Genomic DNA, 23686 nt, shown 5'->3' with positions numbered 1-23686 from the left:
GAAAAATGTGGATCTGCATCTGCTTGAAAAAGGGGAAAGCCCAGGGAGCCAAGACAAGGATATAGGAAAAGGAAAAGATAGTAGGCTTAGAAGCAGAACCACCTTGAAGTGACTGAACAGGGCATTCGAATTTGGAGAGTTGTGGAGACTAACAGATACATAAAGAAGGTAAAGATTTATGGAGTCAAGCACTAAGAACTCTAAACCACCAGATTTTAGCTGCACATGCAATACACTTCTCTCTACACATGCACTATGATAGTCTATGTTCAGAGCAGAGCTCACATTGACATTAGTTGCAGCTTTTGTTATTTTGCATTTTGGTAAAGTCCAAATGTCAATAGATTACCAAAATAGTGTCAATAGTGTTACCAAAAAAAGAAAGGCAAAATGGTGAACAACAAGAAGAAAGGCAATACTGACCATGTAAAGATGTTAGATAGAAATGATGTGACCAGCCATAGAAATGCTTCAGCAAGAACAGACAATCCACTTCTCTGTGCTGGATTCAATTGATTCTAGCCTTCATCCCTTCTCTTCCTTTGGTTCCCTGCCTCATTCTTTTTAATTTTTATGTATGCTATGTACACAACACATGCAACAAATAAATCAGAGGAATTTACAGGCAACTCACTTCTAAAGCCTTGAATCATTCCAAAGAAAGTATGTTCCATCCACTGATTAAACCAGCCTTATGCTTGTATTTAAATACTTTTTGGTTGTAATATGTAAAATTAATTTTCATTTTTGAGACAACACAGTGACAATACTGTTTTTCTAAGAAGTGAAAGGATTTGCAGTCACTGCAGAAGCCAAAAACTCTCCACGTTGATGAAGATGTCCTTATTCCTAGGTGAACACCTGCCTTTTTAAAAAAATCCTGTGCACATATTAGCACTAGTATTTGTATCTAGAGATTCATAGGCCAGCTTGTTTTCTCATTTACATGTCATAAAACTACTGCTTGCAGAGGAATTATTCCACATTTATATATGCATAGATGAGAAGAAAAATCTGCCCATCTGTTTTAATTTGGATTGATTTGCTAAAAGATTAACTAGATAAATCATCTTAATAAAATACTTAAACAATATTAGGTTGAAAGTCTGCTGGTCTGACCTTCATAACAACAGATTTCAGAGAATACCACCACCCATGCCAAGTGTACCAAACAATCCCGTTGTCTGTCTTCGCAGTATAGGGGCCTTTGTAGTACAAACCGTTCAAGTTGGCAGAGTGACACCTGGTGGAAAAGTAAAGGAAAACAGAAATAAGGCCCCCTGTAGGAAAGTTGCAAGCATTTGTAGTTTCTGTGTGAGTCAAAAATTTTGCCATGTTGGTAACGGCCCAGTTTGACAGCTGCAAAAATTTGCATTTGTGGACTTCAGTGCACCTAAACAATAATAGTTTAATTAGGGCACAACTGCAAGTGTTCTTAGCTTCTTTGAAACAAAAGTTCTTTTTGTTCTTTCCACATGTTTTCTGACATTACTAGCTCTGAGTTTTGCCTGCTAATCTGTTTCCATGGAGAAGTATTCCAGAGTTGTTCAGGTCATGTGTGGCAGCAGGGCATACACCAAGCAAAACTCTGGAAAAGAAATACTGTTCTGCCTTTTGTTGCTCCAGAGTAGCTCCTCTTAACTTTTGCAGTTACCCCACATGGTGTTTCATATGACAAAATCTGAATACCACCATCAGTTTGCCTATTCAGCTGTGGACTTCTATTTGCAAATAGATGAAATCTGACAGCTAATTAAACATATGTACACCAATTCACTGGATCCTCCGAGCTGGCTTTTTATTTGACTGTACAAAGTCCTTTTTTTTTTTCTTCTTTAACACACTGAAGCAGAAATGCTGTTACATTTCAATAAATACAGTGGTTAAACAAACAAACCCTAGCAAAACCCAAAAAGCTGGAATAGGGACTGGCACAACCTTGATACTCATTTGGTTTCTACAAGAAAGAAGTTTAGATCCTTATGTGACCCTATGGAGAGCAAAACGGTCGTTTCTTCTGCAGGACATTGAAATGAATTGGCTTGGTTTATCTGCCAATTCAGTATTTTGTTGTAAGTGCTGTTAATATCTAACTGTCGAACACCATGATGGATTTCAAAAGCAGACTTCAGAAAACATGCACACAGAAAACAGTCCAAATGAACCTTATGGATATTACTACTGGCAAATCTTAGTCTCTTTGCCTTTGCTTACACTTCATTAACAAGTTTTTGAGAACTGAAATAAAAACTGTGATAAAAGCCTCATAGGACAACTCTCATATATTTATGCTTATTTATTGCTTACAATTTTTAAGCTCGATTTTGGTAATGTGTTGGTTGAAAGCGTATAAACTGCAGATATAAAAAGTTATTTGTTTTTAAGAATGACAAACTTCTATCAGAGCTGACATAATATTTCTAGCCATACAAATTCTGCATTGAGCAGGCACTCTGTCTACTTTGAATCAAAATACAGGTTTCAGCAGAAGAATCATGATTGCTAAGAGGTATCTAGATCAACTGAACTGCTTCTTTTACTTCCTTTGATAGAAGAAGGCAAAGCGTGATTTTTGTCAACAGCAACATGAGCCAGTAACAACTCTTAATTAGTGCTGGGAGGCACTAATAGCAAAAATATACAGTATTCTGTAACCGACTGCATGCTGTCTGAAGTAACTGGACATACTAAAGAAACAACTGGCATGTGATTATTGATATGATATTCTGAAGCAACATTCATTATTCACAAGTCAATAAACACCTTAAAGTTAGCCTATGTTCCTCCTTTCTTTCTGATAGGCTAATTTTTAAAGCAAAAAACCTGCACTGCAATAGTTTCAGAAGTACAGTCAACTTCCAATTTTCCATGGACATTTTATCTGAATTATATATTCACTGTATGACAGATGTGGAGAGATGGAGTTGGTTCCCTAAAGAACTGTTTGAATTCTACTTGGACTTACTGACTCCAGTATGGCCCACTTGGATGCAGCTATGCTGTCTCCAGGATGATCAGTCAGGCAGGAAGCCTGAGTGAGTGAGACCTGTGGCTCCGACTTGATGCCTGGCAGATCCACTGTGATCATGGTTTAACTAAAACTGGGAGTGCTGGGGAGAGAATAAGCTCATGTCCAACTAGACTTGTTAGCTCTTCTTTTACCAGTTATGAACCTACTGACCTTTGCAACACCCTGGAGCAGGAAAGCTTATGACCTTGGTGAGTACCAGAGTGAACCCAGCTCTGTGGATTTGCATCCAAGCTGAAAAATCTCTTCTAGAGCTTTGCTTACAAAAGAATGCAGAGAGGCCATTTTTCTGCAGAAGTCCAGGATAACAAGTGCTGAGCTGGAGCAAGACCAATGGCTTTAAACTACATCTGAGCTACTTCCATGTAGCCTCACTTGTGTCACATCCCTTGGTATTCATATTATCTGGGTGTTTCTGTATTTCATTAGTCCAGATAGCATAAAGCTGGCTATAAAACATTCCTTCATAGCTGGAAGCTCCTATAAAAACCAGCCAAGAGCACTAATTCCTTCTATATTTGCTAATCTGTGCATGACAAATACGTGTTCCGAGTGCTTTCCTCTCTCTGCCAGTACTGTTCTTTTGGGTAGTATTTAAGGATACTGAAATTTTATAGTATTTTGCAGTACTCAGTCTTATGTTAGGCTTAACATAACAAAAGTCAGTAGCGAGGCAGTTGAACAACACTGATTAGTAACTCATTTTCATTATCCAGATAGGCTTTCACTTTAAGAGCTTGAGCTACACAGCCATAATAGGAACTAGCCTGGTAGGAGTCAGCTATCTTTAGTAGTTATGTAGCACCAACTACAAGGTATTAATAACTGTCAAGTTCTGCCATACAGCTAGTTTCGCAAAGGGGTCATTCTTTTGCCCAGACTAATCCAATGTTTAAAAAAAAGAAAAACATGTTTCTAAAAGACAAAAAATGTATGCAGTTATCTAAAAGCAATCGGTGATTCACTTTTAATGACTCCATGGCATGGTATCAGAGTTTTATGCTACTTGAGGTCTAGATATTCCTTTAAGTCCATGAAAGTTCTGATTTCACAGGAAAAGGATCTCCAACACAGTTGCCTTTCTCTTTTATATCTTAGCTTTCGTAAGAACTGCAAAAAAAATCTTTTTCTACATGTGATTTTTTCCCATATGTCTCAAACATTATGCTGGCCCACTATCCATGCAAATATATTAAAATGTATTAAAATAAATAATTAATTGTGAAACATTGAGTTAATAGCTACATCACATCAGCTAAGGTGGTCACAGACTACTGATGGAAACAGAATTTGGAAAATGAGGAGTTAAAAAACAGAAACAAAGGATGACACAACAGAGAGAAACAATGGAGTTGATCCAGCCTGGCAGCTCTTGCCAAGTGAACTGAGATCACAGTGAGAGACTAGTATGCTTCCCTGAGTTGTATTTTAAACCTCTCTATTATACAGCTAGATTGCATAGTTTCTCTTCATGGCTGTATTTAGCTAATTAATTAAGGGAAGGAACACAGCTGCCTCTACAGACAGTGCTAAGGCTACCAGTCAGTTTTATCCTTTCTTTTTGAATTGGTATTTTTTATGTAAGTAGGATTTTAAAATTCTTTTACTGAACACTATTTAAAAAATTATTCTCCTCAGTCCAGACATGCTCACTGACAGAAACTGAGTGGACACTTCCCCTCTTGATATAGAAGGAATAACAAGAATGAGATGCTGTGAACTGAGGTGAAAAAAAATAAGGCTTAATAACCCAGCACTAGTTTAACTTGTCAGATACTCTGCAGTATTGCCACATCTGGTCTAGTGCAACGCAGGAGAAATGCAAGAATGAAGTACAACACGGATACATCTGCAAACTCTATGTGAACTACTTGTGTAAAACCTGGTTACCTTAAAGGGGCAGAATTATCTTCTCCTTACTGTCTGGTAACAAAGATGACAAAGCCTATGGCAAATACCATTATCACAGACCAGCTTGAGCTGTGCAGCAGGCGCTGTCCCTTCTAAGGTGAGTTTCAGTCTTACCAGCACTGAGATCTCTGGTAGGGGTCAAGGTCAGATTGCAAATATAATAAACAATGTCAATCCTATCTTCTACCATACGTTATTATTGTTTGAATATGCATGAAGCAGAATAGTTGACAATACTGATATAAAATCAAAATACCTGTTAAACCACCAGCCAGCCTTCTCCTCTTCAGCACAGTTCCCTTCATAATTGTCATTATCCCTGTCTCTAGTACTGAATTTCATTCCTCGATGGTCAGCCCACCATTGTACTTCAGGATGAAATCCGCCAGTAAGGGAATCACCAGCTGTACCAGAGTATTCACCACAACTCATCTTGTACGAATGCTAATGAAAAATGTGAAGAAAGGGAAAAAAAAATTAATCCAAAATGTCTTTAACCTTTAGTATGTCAGAGAGTAAAACCCCAAAGAGGAAACTTATCTGTTCCTTTTGCTACTATTTTTATGCTCAGAAGTGTCATGCCACTTAAACAATGTGTACCAGATAATGAAGGGGTGTAAAGATGCTTACTAGGGGTAAAATTTGTCAATAACCTTATGTAGAAATGACAAAATAAAAACAGTATTAGTTTGCAGTACGTATTAACAAATCACAACATCATGTAACATTATTGTTGCTAATATCAACAAAAATAGAAAAACTGCTTTTATCCATGGCTGCTAAACCAAATGATTCATACAGCTTACAGAAAGTGTGAAAGTGACGTATCAATGTAAACCACTATTATTACATATTTGAAAAACCCAAGCATTTGTAAGAAAGAAAATATGATAATAAGGTTCTATACAAACTTTATGAAAATTAGGGAACCTGTATTTTTATTAGCTGTCTACAGAATGCACATTTTCATTAAAAACCCTAGTCATTATTTAGTATTTTATTACCTCTTCACCTGCAACTCCGAATCTTTCATATTGTGCAAAACGCCGTTCTCCTTCAAAATCAGTTAGATCAATTCTTAAAGTATAGTTCCCTTAAGAAATAACAATACAAATTATTTTGGTTAAACTAGCCTATCTCTCTACTTTTCAGAACAGAGTGTTATAGTACAAGATTAAAATACTATGATTTTATCATGAATCTTATCTCTATCATCACAGCATATTTTATGGGGTTTTATCTTCTTTCTTTATGTATATGAAAGCATATCTTGCTATTTATTGTCTTTATTCGCCTGATTCATCTTAGAAAATTTTGGAGTTATTCCAATACGGGTTTTCAAGTGTAGACAAAAAATACCTAAAAAAAAATATGGCCTTACAGGATTTATATTTTAGTAAGGTGTTTGAGGTGGTAATGAAAGGATGGTGAGAATCAATCAATAAGCGTACACCTAAGAAAACTAGATTTTTATACTCTAAAGATAAAAGAGTTAAACTAGGACCATGTCCTGGAGGCACTGATTTCCATATGAATTAGCTGGCTAAGTCAATGGGTAAGTTTTGCATATGCAGCATTCTACAGCAAAGCAGAAGTTATCTTAGACTGAGTGACTATTAGAAAGATGGAAATAGCTTTCTAAGACTAGCCTAATCAACAGGACAGGCCTAGATTTACCTTCATGTAATAGCCTATGCAGTCATGTAAAGCCCTGACTAAATGAATTGGTACAGCTTATTACCTGACTCTGGACTGGTAGTGATGCTGACTGTGAAATGGGTAGAGACAATTTTTTTAAGGTATACTCTTGGCTACCGTTCCCTGTTTTGTGGGGGCTCCCTGCATGCCATTGGCCCAATGACAGTTTTGAACCTTTGGTTAGAAAACATATATTCAAATGTGTTTTGTTCTGAAACTTGGACAAGTCTATGCAAACTAACAACAGAACTCAGGATTTATGCTAACAAAAAGGGTAACAAAAAATGGCCCAGAAAAAGCAAAGAAACAGAAACAATAGAAGACTATTGTTACAATATAAATCTTACCTTGATTAGTCAAATAATGAAGATTTTTATTTCCAAGCCAATATTCACCATTTGTCAAAACAAAATTTCCAAAGCCTTCTTCATAGTCAGTCCAGACTCTGAAAAGAGTATAAATTACTAATTTATCAAAAAAGCAATTTTGCTTGGATGTTTATTTTATCATGCAGTCATAGTTCACAGAATAATTCAAATTGGAAGGAACCTCAGGAGGTAATCTAATCCAATGTCCTGCTCAAGGCAGGTTCGGCCATGAGATCAGACCAGGTTGCTCAGGGCTTGTCCAGTGAGGTCTTAAAAACCTCCAAGGATGGAGGCTGCACATCCTCTTTGGGCAACGGGCTCACTGTTCTCACAGAGAAAATGTTTGTCTTTATATCCAGTCTGAACCTCTCTTGTTTCAGCTTACGTACTTTGTCTCTCATCCTCCCACCAGACACCAGGGTGAAAAGCCTGTTTACTCAAATTGCTCTGTTTTCTTAGTAACTTCCTTGTAGGTACAGGCAGGCTACTATTAGGTTCTTCTGAAACCATCTCTTCTCCAAGCTGAACAAGCCTTAGCCTGTCCTCATAGGGCAAGTGCTCCAGCCCTTGATTATCTTCTAGTCCTCTGTTGAACTCTTTGTAGGTTCATTATATATCAGAACATTAATAAACAAATATTTTAGACTTTATTATCTTATTTACGTTATTGATCTTCACAGAGTTATTTCTATTTCTCATATGTGAAAGGCTGAATCCCACACTACACCGGTCACTGAATCCCAGTCGAAAGAATAGCTCTAAGAGGTACATTCAAAGTGGTTTAAGATTAACAGATTTTAAGACCAGAAAAAAACCACATTAGCACAGTCCAATCTCTGGTACAGCACAATTTACCCAAAGTGAAAACATTTTTCTTGGTTAAATCCAGAGGATCTAAGTGAAAGTATAGGCGTATCACAAGCATTGTTTCTTTATTTTCTGTGATTCAATTAAGCTGTGAGACTCCTGCAGCTGGATATATAATTTTGTAAATTGAGCTATTAGCTAGCCGTTTCCAGCTTTGATGTATTGACTGATTCTAACAATTTTTGAGCTCATACTGGTGCATAGTTTCAAGAATTAATGTGTGTACTGAAAGCATTGAATCTTTTCCCTGTCTACAGTAGCTTTGAAACACTTTCTCAATGGTTTTGGTTTCATGACATGTTCTAATAGGGACAAAAATATGATCTATTTCCCTGATGAGAAGCAACTGTATTTCAACCAATGGGTGAAAGTATGAGGCTGTGGACAGTCAGTCATAAGAGAAAGCAGCCTCTGTGTCTTAAGTAGCTGGTAGTCTCTGGCAAGGAAGATGAATGGATGGTGTGTGGTGGTAACAATTGTAAACTGCTACAGATTGCTTTTGTAGCTTGTCTAACCATAATTTATAAAATAAGAATAGCAAAGTTTTCTTGGCTGGATTGCAGTTTTTCATCCTCTCTGGGGATCACTTCTCTATTTCATAAGGGTATTGTAAAGTTAGTTACAGTATTTATAAACACAGGTAAGACACAAATCCACAGAAGGATGCAGATATGTGAAAAGCAAATTGGGAAAAGTGGAGGTCCTAAAAACCTTCTTGTTGCTTCTAATATCTGTAAGTATTTGTGGGGTTTTATATTCAAGTCTCACAGCACCAAAAATTTCTCTTCTGGATATTTCCCAAAAATGCTTGAGTCTTGGCAAAGACAATGATGTTAGGTGTCCACACATCAAGTTCCCACCCATCTTATCTTTCCTGGAGGCATTTCACCATGAGCTACAAATTACTCTGTGGTGGGTTTCTCTCATACTTGCTTGCTGATGGTATTTTGGTTCAAGCAGACAGCTTACTTTTTTTTTTTTTTTTTGATTTTTACTCTTTGCAAAGACAAGGTAGTCCTTTACTTGTCATTAAAAGTTCTTGCTCCAACAATTGTTAATGCATTTGACATTGAAGCATCCTCATGTAAAATGCATAAGCTGTCAGACTAGAAGAGATGTCTCCCAGAAGAGAGCCAGAGCCAGAAGTAGTATCTCATCTGGAGGCTGTCCCGCAGAATAACCATTCCTTCTTTTTTTCTGAGATAACAACTTATTCATATAATTCTAAAGTAAAGATTTAACTTAGCTCCATCTGGTTTAATGTTTCTCCACTTTGTTTCCAATTTTAATGACTAAGTCTAGTACCTACCTATCAAAATTCTGGCTGCCATCAGAACGTCTCTGAAAAACAGTCCAACCACCCCCTTCAGACATGTCACAGAAGGCAAGGAATTCAGTAGGACTCTGGATAGGTTTCATCTTATAAAACCCACTTTGCTTATGGCCATCATTGTAGATTTCTGCACAATCTGTTCACAAAACATTCATTGGACAGTTTTTTTAGTCCTGTACTTACTGGCAAAATCAGAAATCAAGTCAAGTCATACAAGAGTCACATATGAACCATGCTAATACAAAGGAAATACCTCTGCAAACACATTTTTATCACCTTTGCACATTTACTTGTATATGTGTTGCTTTAAAATTTTATGGAGCTGTAATTATTTTGACATTTCTTTAAATGAGTCTTTTTTCCACCATAAAATACTATCATTTTTGTTTTCATTTGACTAGCAAAATAATTCCTCTGGTTTAAGTGGTGTCACTTTTCATTTACAATGGTATAATCCACAGTAGAATCCTGTTACAATTGTATAACTTCTCTACATATAAAACAAACAGTAACTTTTAACTTGAAACATATACTTCTATGTCCAGAAAGTCCACAGGAGAACTGCCAAAACCAAGAGTATGGAATCACCAGTGTTAGAAAAGGGAAACAATTGCTGGACCTGATACTGTTGTCCCTCGTACCAAAAAGTAGCAAAAATATATAGAAGACTACCCCCAAAAAGTGCAATGTATGTGTAAAATGATACCACTTCAGCTTGATAACATCTACAGTCTTGTCTCCATTGGTGTTAATGACTAATCAGAATTTACAGCAATGACAAAATTCAGAGCTCATGAAAATGTAACAGCAATGTAATTGTATAATCTTATCTTTTTTCCTCTAGGAGTTAAGAAATTAAAGGAGTTCTTTGTTTATATGTAATCTACCATCAAGCAGTCATACAGGAAAGACGTATAACTTTCAACATCTCTGTTTTTCCTGGCAAAGGTAGGGCTGATTAACTGTGAGATTGTCCCTGAAACATTTATGAATATGTTGGCTGAACTTCCAGGCCAATTTGGAACTTTCTGAACTATTGTATGTCTTCTCAGTGAAAGTGTCAGTGAAGATTACACATAGAAAATAAACACTTTATACTGAAAACAAATAGCTATGCCAGGATTTGAATAAACGCTAATAGAAAACATGATTTAAATAACAGCTAAGTTGTCTTTCTGGAGAATGTTTGGTTGGCTTATAGAAAATAGCTTTTCTTGTCCATTTTTTTCTTAGTAGGTAACAAAACACTTAAGCATATGTTCATTTTTAGCAGGTGTATGTAGTGTGGATTTTTACCCTCACTATCTAACCCCAAATTATCCAGCTCTGTTTACATTAAAATGCTACAGCAGTTTGAATGAAATAATGAAGTATCAACAGGGAAAAGCATTTTCCAAGCAACAAGGAAAGTGAAAAAATAACGGAAAAAAAAATCATCAGAAACTGGAACAACTTGGATCTGTTATTTAGAACCACATTTTAAGAAAATAAACTGAGGCACACGCTAAGAAATGACAAATAGCTTTCAGCTAAAAGTGGGTTTAACAATCTTTTCCAGTAACAAATAAGTCAGCCATAATAATAAAAAGAAACTATTCCATGATGCTGAATACATAAATATACAGCTAAAATTTAAAGTCAAACTTACAACTGCTTTTAATTTCATTTTAATGGTGCTTTATTATATTTGAGGCCTTGTTATATGTTGTGATTTCTTCCAGCAGCATAAACACTACAAGTATGTTCAAACTAGGCTATTAAAAATTATATATGTTTAGACTCTGTAGCACTGGACAACTAGAAAATAACACCATCCAAGTATCAGGCCCCCAAATTGTATTTTCAATCCAGCTATTGGTTTGGATGGTGGTTTATTATTTTAAGAGTTTGAGCCTCATTCCAGCTACTATGGGCTAACACACTTTGCCTTCTTCCACTGCAGAGGGACTGGATCACCATCAGAATGCTGGTGAGATTACAAAAAATTACTTAAATGCAGTATTTTAGAAGCTGTGATGTCCTGAGCTGAACCTAACTCAGTCAAAATGGTACAACGTACAGAATATTATTAAAGTGAGATGCAGATGTCATTATGCCAGGCTTATGTGTGTAAATATGGATGGCACAGGGACTTTACAGATTAGAACAGAGTTGGTGTGTGCTTGTAACCCATGCAACCTTGCAAATGTGTGAATGTGAACTGACCCTGTGGGTTAGAACTTTTTGAGATTAGTCAAAGGTTGTTTAGAAATCTCTAACTGTTTATTAACATTTTGTAAATGTCTATTACTGGCTTTTATCTGGTTTATGGCTGATATTTATTCTGAATTTATTGTTCACTGATTGTTTTTTACTTATGTGCTATTAATAAATCAATAAACCGCTTCAATCCTAATTTGATTTATACCATGTGACATTAACCATTTTCCCCTGCAGCAGTACGCCTAGGTAAAAGCTGAACACTGTGTTTTAAACAAACAATTTTCTGTGAGCTTTTACAACAATAAGTCAATGGGCCCAATTGTGCTAAAGCTTCTGGTTATCATTACAATGAATGGAAATGAAAAGAATAGCTTCATTTCTAACCTGAATACTGTCTTTTTCCTCCCAAGTCAATGACACTGTTTTCATCTCTTCTGTCACTGTACTGAATCTCTTTCTTCTCTAAAAGCTGTATAATTTTTAACTGCTGCTGTTTCACACGATGTTCCAGAAGCCTCACCTGGCCCTGAAGTCGTATTTGCTCTTGAAAACAGTTCTGTAGATCCTATAGAAGAAAACATATCTTATTAGAAAATAATTTTTTTGTCACATTTAACATGTGACACAAAAACCCAACCAACCAAACCGTAAATAAAATTCAACTTGAATAAAACATTTTTATCACAATTTCCTATGGACACTATGTTGACTTCCACCTCAATTGCTACCTCTGTTGAAAATTCATATATTACAAAGTGTCCAAACATATACACGCTTTGCAAAGAGACCTTCTCTGTAGTGGCTGTAACTACCAGGTCTCACTGCAAAGATGCAGAGGGGATTTTAGGGAAAAACACTACAGTACAGACCCTATCATAAAGATTGCTTGTTCTCTATCACCTGTCATGCACAGTGATTTACTATCTAGTGACGCCTGCTACTAACATTGGGAAGGTTCTAAAATTCCAGAGTTTTAAAGAAATACAGTCTACACTGATAAGTTTTCAACTTCATTGTGCACTTTTCAAATGCTTTTAGATTACACACTTCTTATGATAAGAATCTTAACATTGCCAACATAAATATTGTAAAGTTTCAAGCTCATTTTTGGCATGCTAAAATAAATAGTCCTTAAGAAGCTGTGAATATGCATGAAAAATAAAAGTTAAAAACTTAAAGTCAATATTGTGCTGTGACTTGTACACTCAATTTTGCCATGCAGAGTGGATGAGAAATGTGGCGATTCTGATATGGTGATACCTAGCACTCATTTAAACCTGGTGCAAATACGGATACACGACAAGAGAGCTGGAATAACTGTTCCAAATTCAAACATGCTGAATGTACACAGAGCAATAAATAATTGGTTTTAGATTAACACAACCTAATCTAGGGAGCTTAGATTAAAACATTCTGTACAGTTTCAAATAGGTATTAAACAGATTTGATTTCAACATGGGGAAAAAAGCCTTTGGGATTTTATGATACATTTTACAAATGTGACATGAGGTTTTGCATCAGTAACATTGTGTCAGCAATTTTATATGAGCAAAGAGACTTCAGCAGTTACGGTGCTTGCATGGAGCACAACTAGCACTGTAAAAGCAAAATCAGAGGGCAACTTTTTGGAAATCCGATATGCAAGATCCAATATGCAGTAGTTCTAAATTGGTGCAACCTTATTCATAGGGCAACATTATTTACATGAGCTAAGGATGTAGAACTGTAACATTTGGCATCCATATGGGAAAGCTGATCTCTTAGAATGTTGCCCTATCACACTGAACTATAGAGAGATCTGAAATAGCATACTGATGTGTACCTCCAGTGGCATCCACATACTTGTATCAGGCTCAGGCTTCACCTATTTTCTGTACACTCCCACCAAAAAGTTTCTTGTCACTTTCTTGCTGCAGTGATTTTGTTTTTCTTTTATCTGAAAAGCTGATGCCATTCTGTAAGTTACTATGCAGCAGAAACAGTTCTGACTTCCTTGTGGTACCATTCACCAGAAGTCCAAGAATAAACTTTGTGACTGAAACTAACAGTATTAATTAGAATCTGCATTTTATAACTCTATTACATGCAGATTTTTTTCATAATTAATTTGTGGTACTAGTTAAAAAGCAGAGGAACTTCTGGTACAGTCAAGAAACATCCATATAAACTGTGACATGACTATGACCAGTTATTTCTGATAGAAATAAATGTTTCAGGCCCCTTTGCTTTTTCACTAGAGAGGATGCAATTCATTTTCAACAGATAAGCAAATGAACTAGAGACAATTCAAGAGTATTTGAAGATAAAAGAATCATTGTCGATGAGTTCAGTAAAATGATTCCTAGCCATCATGTTCCATTGGCCTGCAATATTTAGTCACACTGAAAAATCTGATGATCAGACTTTGCAGAACAATCCTGAATATGGGCCTCTAGTTCAAGTATTTCTGAAGTGTATCAGATGCTTGCTTTAATTCATGCTTAACTGCAATCTAATAGTCATGGTGGAATAAAAGAATGGGCAATACACATGTGGCAGGACTAGGCAGTTTGTCAGTGACCTGTTCGAGGGGAAAAGGTTGACCTGCCTCTCTGAGTTTGGGCTGCCCATGTCAGGCTGCTTTGACAGCAGGTGTGTCTGCAGACTCCAACTGTCTGCTTGCTACCAGGTCCAGAGAGGCCATTAAGATGCTTGGCCACAAGGAGGAGCTGTAAAGTAAGAGGCATGTTTACCAAACGCTAACATTTTTAGAAGAATAAACAAAGCAGTCAATGACCTAATATCCCTAGAGTCCTATCTTATTTAAGAATACTCCCTTGAAAATCTTCTTCAGTTGTTGATAGTTATACGAGACCCCTAGTAAGCCCTCCTTTTCTTTCAGCACGAAACGAGAAAAGAAAATACTTAAAATACATGCACTTACAGAGACAAACTTGCTACAGTGGCTTAGAGGGATGTTATTTGACTATAAGCACTGGTTAAGTAATGTGTGACATGTTGCATATTACTATTATGCAGTCTTTCCAAGGCAGTTGTCTCAACTTGTATCTGCAGCATCATATAAACCCTTCACAAAAGCTGAGTTGAATTGGGAAATTCAGAAGAGGATTCCTTGACAGGTCTCTGCAAAGTCTCAGACTAGTCCTGAGCACATACAGAAAATTATGGTGAACTGGTAAGCTGCATAGGTGGGTTGAGAAAGAGTGAATAAATCATAAAAAAAAAAATCTTCCAGGCTCACCCTGCTGAGCTAATGCTAACTATGGAAGTAAAGCTGTCAAAAAAAACCACGTTAACAGTCAGACCAAATAGTAATCCTAATCATATTAAGTTAAGAGTGATAAAGGAGCCACCATGCCTCACTTACCAGTTTTATTACAGCTTTTGTTTATTGAGAAAGTTAGCCTTTGTCAGTCTTAACTTGGTACCTTTGAGAACATGGTAAAATACAATAGGAAAGACCTGGGTGATCCTGGAAATGGTGGCCCCTCTCACCAGGCCCTTGCAATTTCATAGGCAAGACTTCAGGTGAGTAGTCTCTTTAAAACATGGCAAGGTCTGAGCCACGAACAACTGCTTTCAGTTCTGGTGGGAGCATGAGTCTGTGTGTGTGAGGAGAGGTAACTACAGGCAGCTAAGTGTGTTTCTTTCAAATGTAGTGAAAATGTATCTATCAATTCACCTATTCATACTGTTAAAAGCCATTCTGCTATGGTGATTAAATTATATAGTAAAAGTACAGAACTTCTCAAAAAATATTATTGGACCTTAGAAAGACTTGGTATCTAAATTCAGTATGACACTACTTCAGATACCACCATAAAAGGTCCTTTCCTCTGAATCAAAGTAAACACAAGCCTGCAACAGGCTATGTCTCTAAATATTGTTCTTAACTTTGCATTTTAAATTAATCTTCTCTTTTTTGTTTACTTAAAAATTGTGAATTAATTCATAAAAATTAAAAACGCTGAGCCGATTCTCATCTGCTTTACAGACAATACACTCATTATGGGGTAAAGAATAATATATCTACATTACACATAGCAATTTCCTGATGAAAAGGATTTAAGCTCACAGTGCTGGTAAATAGTAAGTGACAATCAAGAAATCACCAGCCGTACTGAATAGCTACACAATAAGAAATGACTGAGCAGAAATAGAGTTTTGAAAGTAACATACATATGAAAAGTACTGGTATCTGATACTTTGCTTTCTCTTCCTGACTGCAACCTCCTCATTGGTGTCTCTTTCTGTCAACTCCAGACAAATACTATTACACTTTGCTGCTGGACAGCAAAACCACAATTCTTGTATGTGGAATTTTTCCTATTTTCACCTATTTTTCCCACAGGCCAATCACAAGTTAGCTGTGTAACTTCAGGGTGGCTCAATGTGGCTTTTAGATCTGCAGGTTACCAGAATGTTCTTTTAATGTACTACTACACTTTTTCACAGGATAACTCTTTTAAAATCATTGGAGTTAAATCAATGCACAGCCAGAGTAATATAGAGGCAAAATGTAACTCAGGATTATAAGAATCAGCATCTACAACATGTTGCTATTCCTTTTGTTAGATATGGACCAAAGTTAAACTATTACAATGCTGAAATAATAAAAACCCCGTGAATTTTATTGTTACTGTCTCCAGTGGACAGTAGTGCCCACTGATTGAAACCAGACTGAACATAATCTGCTCTGTTTCAGTGAAGCAACTGTTTGCACTACACACTGAGAAGCAATTATCTAATAAGTGCTGACAGCTCTGCTCTTGGACATGCAGTCCCATACTTAACCAGCTGCTGCAATTAATGTGCATTCACAATCTTTATTTCATTATTGTGTGAATTACTTAGCAGGTAGTGACCTTCCATTAAAATTGATGCTATAAATTAGACTCTGAATGCTTTATGAAAACTATAAAAATACAAATTTTTTACTTGAGGTGTTATTTCTTGTATTTTTAGAATTTAAATGAGCTCCAAAAAAATCTCTTTTGAGATTAGTGCTTTGCTTTAATGAGATTAAAACGTGAATACTTAGAGATAAATTTCAGAATATTCCCAGTTTTTGGTCACAGGGTCAGCTAAAGCCCATAATACTCCAAATGAAAAAAATCAAAAGAAAGCAAATGCATTTCATTGTAATGCCTTTTTCTCAGTAGGCTTCTATAGAAATCAGTAATATTTTTCTCCACTGAGCAGAAGTGATTACAGAGGCAGGTGCTTCCTATTCTGTCCTTACAGAGTTACTTATCTGAACAAAAGGCTTCCCATAAGGTAATGTAAGCCACAAACAGTGATGCTCACCTAGTTGTAAATTCAGCAACCACTTTGACCTAGGCAATTATGAATCAACAATTCAATCATCTCCCAGGTCCCTCCTAGTTAGGACCTGAATATCAAACTAGGAAGGAAAGCCAAGATAGATGGTACAGGACTGGTGAGGTTAGAAGTATTTTAAGCAGTGGAGTAACAATGATTGTGTTAGGGGTTTTGTTGGAGAGGCAGAATACATAGCAGAAGGTTTTGGGAGCTAAAAGTAAAGGAGCTTTGATCTTTGTTTCTGAGTGTGAATTATAGTAACATCAGAACAAGTAAGAATATGAAGCTGTGGATCTTATTTGAGATGAAGTTATATGGCAAGTGAACAAGGTAGAAAAGAATAGAAACATTCTTCATCCTGAGTGTCAATGACGAGAAATACTACTGTGGCAGCTGCTGCTTTAGGAGTTCCTGGGGTTTGCCTTTCTGTAAGTATGCTGCTCAAAACTAAAGGTGTTATTCTGAGTTAGCATTACCCCTGAACAGTAGTATAATTTTCTTGTGTGCCTTCTGTACCACATGCCTGTTAATGCATCATATGATACCTTTTTAATATTCTATTACCTTCTATTTCATGTTGGATCCAGTAACAAACTGACTGGATTACTTTCTTTAGTGCTATGGCCCAGTCATTTATCTTCCCTTGTATATTTATGCATTTGTTTCCTCTTTCCTTATCAGAAACTTGTCCCCACCGAACATCATTTGAGGTTATTTCCCCAGTCTTTCAGTTTTGTTCTGAATTCTAATCTTTTCCATCAAAGGTTCTGCCATCCTATGTAGCTGAGATACATTGTAAACACTACGGAGGATAAGGTATGAACTATTCTGAAGAAACTCTATAGGCAAATTTAATTACTAGAACTTACAGAGCTGCCAATGACATCCATCAAACTAGCTGCAAGGACAAAATCAATCATTATCAAAATCTTCATTCTTTGGAAGCTGTGAAGTAGAGGAAGAAACGAAATAACTAGTTAACTTAAACATTAAATATTTACACCTGACATCCTAAATTTTGTTCAAAAGAATCTATTTAAGCTATAAATATTTTCATACATATTGTAAATATAATGTATATTTAGGCTTCATTACAAATGTATAAAATAATGTGATCAAGTATAACTCCAAAACCCAGTAAAAAAAGAATTTATCCTTTTAGGCCACTTCATATCAGAGCTTTCCATGTATTTTAGGTCAGCTATTCAAGATTCTAACCCATGCATTTTATTGTGAAACATGACAAAAGCAAAATAGCATTTTAAAATTATCTGAAAAGCAGGGCAATATTCCTTGTTGGCTCTTGAATGTAACAGAGAGCTTTCTCCCAACTTTAAAGTAATTTAAACCTGAATTGGGCTAGTTGTCCTTGAACTAAAGATTTGTGCAACTTTTGTGTGCCAGGAGAGAGTGGAGATGATTTTACTGTTATAGAGTAATTTTGGGGAAAAATGCATAATAGTTATCAGCTTTTATTGTAACAGTGACAAGGATAACACCTTTCAATGGATAGCTATGCATATTTTGTACTGTATGACCCACAGGATTTTAAATCCCATTATTTCATACGAAAATTATTTTATATACCAAAACAATCATCATTGTATCTCACTGCCTTGCAAACATTAGCCAGTATAACTCACAATTTTCTGTAAGGTAGCTGTGTGCTTTTGGGCTCACAGATAAGAAATGAAGGCCTCCAATTACTAAAATATTTACATAGATTATACATAAAGCAATTCTAAATTGATTAGGTAAACTGCTGCAAGCTATCAACTGAGGAATTTTTCTTTTTGTTTTTAAACTTAAAATATTTTCATTTAGCATATGCTAATGCTGTTTAAATGAAAATGTGTCCACTCTGCTTTTTCTACTTATTAAACTAAATCAGCTAACTACATGTTAAAACGTTTGTAGATAGACAAAGCGTGAGACCTATAATAGAGATTAATGATTCAATGTCAGCACGTGCTTATTGAAACACCAAGTTTATGGATTGTTCTCCTGTACTCAGCACTGGTGAGACCACACCTCGAGTCCTGTGTTCAGTTTTGGGCCCCTCACTACAGGAAAGACATTGAGGTGCTGGAGCGTGTCCAGAGAAGGGCAACCAAGTCGGTGAGGGGCCTGGAGCACAAGTCTTATGAGGAGCTGCTCGGGGAACTGGGGTTGTTCAGTCTGGAGAAAAGGGTGCTGAGGGGAGACCTTATCGCTCTCTACAACTACCTGAAAGGAGGTGATAGCGAGGTGGGTGTCAGTCTCTTCTGTTAGGTGGCTGGAGATAGGACAAGAGAAAATGGCCTCAAGTTGTGGCAAGGGAGATTTAGGTTAGATATTAGGAAAAATTTCTTTACTGAAAGGGTTGTCAGACATTGGAACAGGCTGCCCAGGGAAGTGGTTGAGTCACCATCCCTGGAAGTATTAAAAAAGCTCATGGACAAGGCACTTCAGGACATGGTTTTGTGGGCATGGTTGATGGTTGGACTTGATGGTCTTGAAGGTCTTTTCCAACCTAAATGATTCTATGATTCTATGAAATTTCCACTCATGTTTCTACAGGATTTAATATAGAACACCAGTGGAACTTTGGCAGACTCTGTTTTTTACTGTACCAAGATAAGCAAGGCGCTTATGTGAAGTATGTTTTTAAGATCTTGTAAAATTGGATGAGTCCAACTTTATTTTCACCAACCTCAGACTACAAATTATAGCCCAGCCAAATTTCAGGTTTTCAACACCTACCTATAAAATACTTAGGATGATTTTTAAAATTACAGTTATCTTATTTAAGTAAGAAGCTTGTTTTTATTCTTAGTTCTGAGTTTTGCTGGTTTGAAAGCATCATATTCGAAAGCATAGAGTTGTAAGACCTGAGTATATCTGTATAAAGCTCATTATACCACTTCTTGCACTGGACTGATGCAGACACAAGGTGTTGAGGGTACTCTGTACCCACTGACTCATATTACAGACAGCTCAGAAGGTTTTTTTAAACATCTTGGACATATGCAACTTCAACCATTAAGCTGCAAAGCACTATACTAAGCTAGTATCTATCTCTAAGGAATCCAAAGGAATCCATTAAAAATTACCTATAAAATGTTTCTTGAGTACAACTGTGAACTGAAGGTCTCAGGCTAAGTTATTTCTATGCCATAAAATTTCTGAATTTTAAGTTGTAAGTTGTTCTTAATGCTTACCAAATAAATGTTATATCATTTGAATTAGAAACTTTATCATTCAATGCAAGAAGTTCTGCTACTGTTTGAAGTGGTGAATCCTATGAATTTCAGGCTTAAAAAAAGGAGGGGGGAATCTGCAAGAATTGCCAGGATTGAATTCTGTTATTAATTTAGATTTTGGAGGTTTCTGCCATGATAAAACATGCACTTTCACCTTACAGCAGTAGTAATTATGGCTATTGCAGCCACCACTGTTTTGAAAGCAGCTGTTGCCATCTGTTGCAATGGCACTGTCTGTGAGAGGAGTGACCAAAGAGTACGTTAACTATCTGGCCAACCTACAAATCATGTCTCTCTGATAATTGCTGTCCCAACTCCATGCGTATCTTAAATATGTTTTCCAAGAGAGAAGGGACTATATTTTTTTCACCAGAAGATTCCTATTTAACCGTTCTGCTTCATTCTCTGTTATTTTCATTATAAAAGCACACTGTTCTCCCTCACATTAGTCTTAATATTCTATTACTATAACTGTTCTATCATGATTTCAGTGACTGTGAATGCCTGAATACCACAATTAGTCCTAAAAGGGTTACACAGCTTTACAACTATGGTATTCTTATTTTTTTAAAAAGACTATCAAGTAAACATTGCATACCGTTTAGAGAAATTTATGTTAGTAAAAAAAAAGTAAATAAATTAGACGACCATCAGGCACAATCAAGGCAGATCACGTCCCTTACAGCATGTGTGAGCTACTATGAGCAAGTTGCACAAAAGGATCAAAGAGCTGTGGAGCATAGAGTGTGTGCAGTTGGTTTGGTTTGTCATCTTCAGATGAAGTTACCTTTCTATTTAAAGGGCACCTCTTTCTAAAGCATGTTCCTGCTGTGGGAAGCTTTGTAAGGGCTGCACTTGAAAGACAACTTTGCATGTATCAGCTTTAGTACTGAACTAAGATATGCTCAAAAGCCATACTGAAATATAGGAATAGTCTCATAAGTAAAATTCTAAATGTGATGATTTAAATACATTGCTCAAGATATTTTAATCCAGGAGTTTAATTTTTAAGAAAGGATATTGGACAGTAAACCCAAGATGGATTATTGATCCTGTAGTCACTTGCAATATGAGCTCACTATGGTCGTAAGAGAATTAAAAGGCGTATAAAGAGCTCCATTTACCAGACCTGTCAGTCAGAAACAGGGAATACATTGAAACAGAGAGGACACAGGAAAAAGAAGAGTGGACCTGAAGTAGGAACAAGGGGTAGGGGGACTGTGCTGTTGTCCTCTCCCAAAATGAGAAAGGTCAAGAAGACTAGGAAGAGACATGAAAACTCAAGCTCTGAAAGGAAATGGCTGACCTAATGGTGTTTCTCTGCTTCTGTCACTGCCTAGTAGGGAGACTCAAACAAGGTAGAGGACAAGGAACAGTGCTGATCCTGGAAGGGGCAGTACCTTGTACCTTTGAGCCAGTTTCTCAGCAGGTATAAACTCCTGTAGTTTATCTGATTCCACAGTTGCAGTCACATGAGATTCACTGAGTGGTCAACTCTACAGTGATAAGAAAAGTCGTAAATAGGGTCAAGGCCTGTATATGTTCAAAGCGCTTTGCATACACTAACTGAATCAACAGGTTCAGTCTTGGAATAACTGTTTACTTCGTTTTCCACATTTCTACAAAAAGTTTCAGAAAAGGTTGTATTAGTAACAGTTCTCTGAAAATGTACATCCGTGGTCTTTGGTAATATGTAAAGCTAAAGTTTTGTTCAAGGGAAGCTTAAAATCTTGCTCTAGAAAGACTGCTTTGAAAGGCAGTTTCTTAAACTAATTTATCCACTCATTTAAATATTTACCCTGGCTGTTATATAACTATTTAAAATGTATTCTCCAGAAATGTACGTGGAGGGTAAAATAATTTAAAATTCAGAGAGAAAATACAACCACTGATAAACATTCACACACAATGCAATAAAAACATTCACTCAAAAAAAAAAAAGGCAAAAAAAATTACAAATCTTAATCCATGTCTCAGATGAAAACAATTGCATAACTTAGCAAATATTTTTGCGTTGTTGATGCTAGTGAATCCAAAGAGTTAGTAAGTGCTGAGAGACTTCCAAGACTTTTGTGATAACACCTGTGTTGGTTTAACAAAAGCAAAAACCCAGATTCGTGCAGGGGAGGTCCCTTTCCAGGAAAATCTTAAGATCAGACAGTAGATATGTGGATTAATTACCACACTTCATGATAGAGTGAGAGAAACTTAGTGTAGTATTATCAAGTTGAAAGCACAAGCCCTTAACAGTTAGCTGAAAAAAAATATTAAAAAATCACTGTTTTAATAAAATTGAAGTTTAAGGACAATTTTTGTGAAACCTTGAAATTTTATCCATATGAGATTACTCATTTACTATTCAAAGATTACACCTGGAATGTGCACTCGCACAGCTGTGCAGAAAGATTTCTCCAAAGCTACGGAATAAAAATTATAGAAAGGTACTTTTTTCCTTCTCTGTGCCTGGGCTTTCTTCACAGGCTACTCAGACAACCAATCCTATGTTCAAATTTCCCCTAAATTTGATGTTTTCCCAAGTCTTTCTGTAACAAGTTACTAAATAGATTTAATGACATTGGAGAAAATCTGTGCTATGAAAACTCTGAGCTGTCAGCCTGTTTTCTTGTTCTTGAATTCTGGAGACAGCAAACTAGATAGAATTCAGAAGCCTATTTCTGTTTGTACAGTGTCAATAAGAACTGCATTGCTAATAATTACAATAATAATAAGTGAGAGTCTGCCAAAAGAACAGACAAGGACTTGAAAGAATTTTGTTTGCTTTCTTAAAATTCAAACCGATTTTAATGATTAAACTCACGCACAAGTTTTGCTTTGTTTTCAATAGGTAGTGTTACAAATATTGCCCCATTTTCCTCATCTGAAAAATGGACAATAATTCATGATTTGAACTACTTTTAGGCTTAAAAAGCAGCCTTATTCATACAGCCATACATTATTATAAATTTAGAAACTACAGATTTGAATATGAGGTTTATTAACTAGATATAGTAGCAAAATAGCTAGATCCTGCTAAAACATTCATACAACATTGGCAACATTGCACCAGTTTTATGGCCTTCAAAAACATATTACTTTTAAACCATAACTATAGCAATTACCCCAAATTCTTCCTTCTTCCCTCACAGGTACCTAAAATGTTTACCTTTACCCTCTCGGTAGAACTCAAAGTTGTTAAATCTTCTTAAGCTGATGCAAAGAATTCCAGAGCCCTTCCCAGGCTGCGATTGTTTTTGCTATTAAATTCTGTAGAGTTGAGGCTTACATCTGCTATGAGTCACTGGGCAGGAATGTTACCGAGAAGTTGCAGTTATCAAGACTAAATTGCAACATAAGAAGACGACAGTAATTCTCTGCCTAACACAACACTTCTGAAATAAAAATAGACCAAAAATAACGAAGGATCATCCATTCCCTTTTACTGCTCTGAACCAGGAAATTGCTCTCAGCATCATATTCAGATATATATACTCTAGTGCTTTCCTGAATCGCAGCCTAAATCTCTTAGGCTTCAGAGGTATAGAGAGAGCATAACTGATTCAACGGATTTAAAAATAAAACATAATCATTCAGAATAGAAGTTACATGTTAAGGTGATAAAATAAAAAACAAATCTGCTAAAAAAACCTGAAAGTAACACACATAGCACAGACAAAGCCAAAGGGAACAGAAAAAAATAAAAAAGAATCTTGTTTGA

At 36.2% G+C, this 23686-nt stretch overlaps 1 protein-coding gene across 1 annotated transcript; it reads right to left on the bottom strand.

Annotated features, from left to right (window-relative positions):
- Nucleotides 1–501: 501 nt before the first annotated feature.
- Nucleotides 502–23211, bottom strand: FGL1 (fibrinogen like 1). Its single transcript, XM_049795965.1, has 8 exons — nt 23135–23211; nt 17599–17674; nt 11792–11972; nt 9182–9341; nt 6985–7082; nt 5944–6032; nt 5196–5383; nt 502–1243 (listed from the first exon to the last, which is right to left on the bottom strand). Exons 2-8 carry the CDS (start codon nt 17662–17664, stop codon nt 1084–1086), a joined length of 942 nt encoding a protein of 313 aa, XP_049651922.1. The 5' UTR covers nt 17665–17674; nt 23135–23211; the 3' UTR covers nt 502–1083.
- Between the last annotated feature and the right edge of the window lie 475 nt (nt 23212–23686).

Source organism: Accipiter gentilis, chromosome 3 (assembly GCF_929443795.1).
Source record: "Accipiter gentilis chromosome 3, bAccGen1.1, whole genome shotgun sequence".
Taxonomy (NCBI): domain Eukaryota; kingdom Metazoa; phylum Chordata; class Aves; order Accipitriformes; family Accipitridae; genus Astur; species Astur gentilis.
This window is presented reverse-complemented; position numbering and strand designations above follow the sequence as displayed.

Bases quoted from the DNA above. Each gene is read 5' to 3' on its own strand.
- FGL1 (XM_049795965.1), bottom strand. From the start codon at position 17,664: ATGAAGATTTTGATAATGATTGATTTTGTCCTTGCAGCTAGTTTGATG. The intron at 11,973-17,598 runs GTAAGTTCTAGT...TTTCTTCTATAG, and splicing joins TGGATGTCATTGGCAGCTCT to GATCTACAGAACTGTTTTCA. The intron at 7,083-9,181 runs GTAGGTACTAGA...TACTCTTTTCAG, and splicing joins GGCAGCCAGAATTTTGATAG to AGTCTGGACTGACTATGAAG.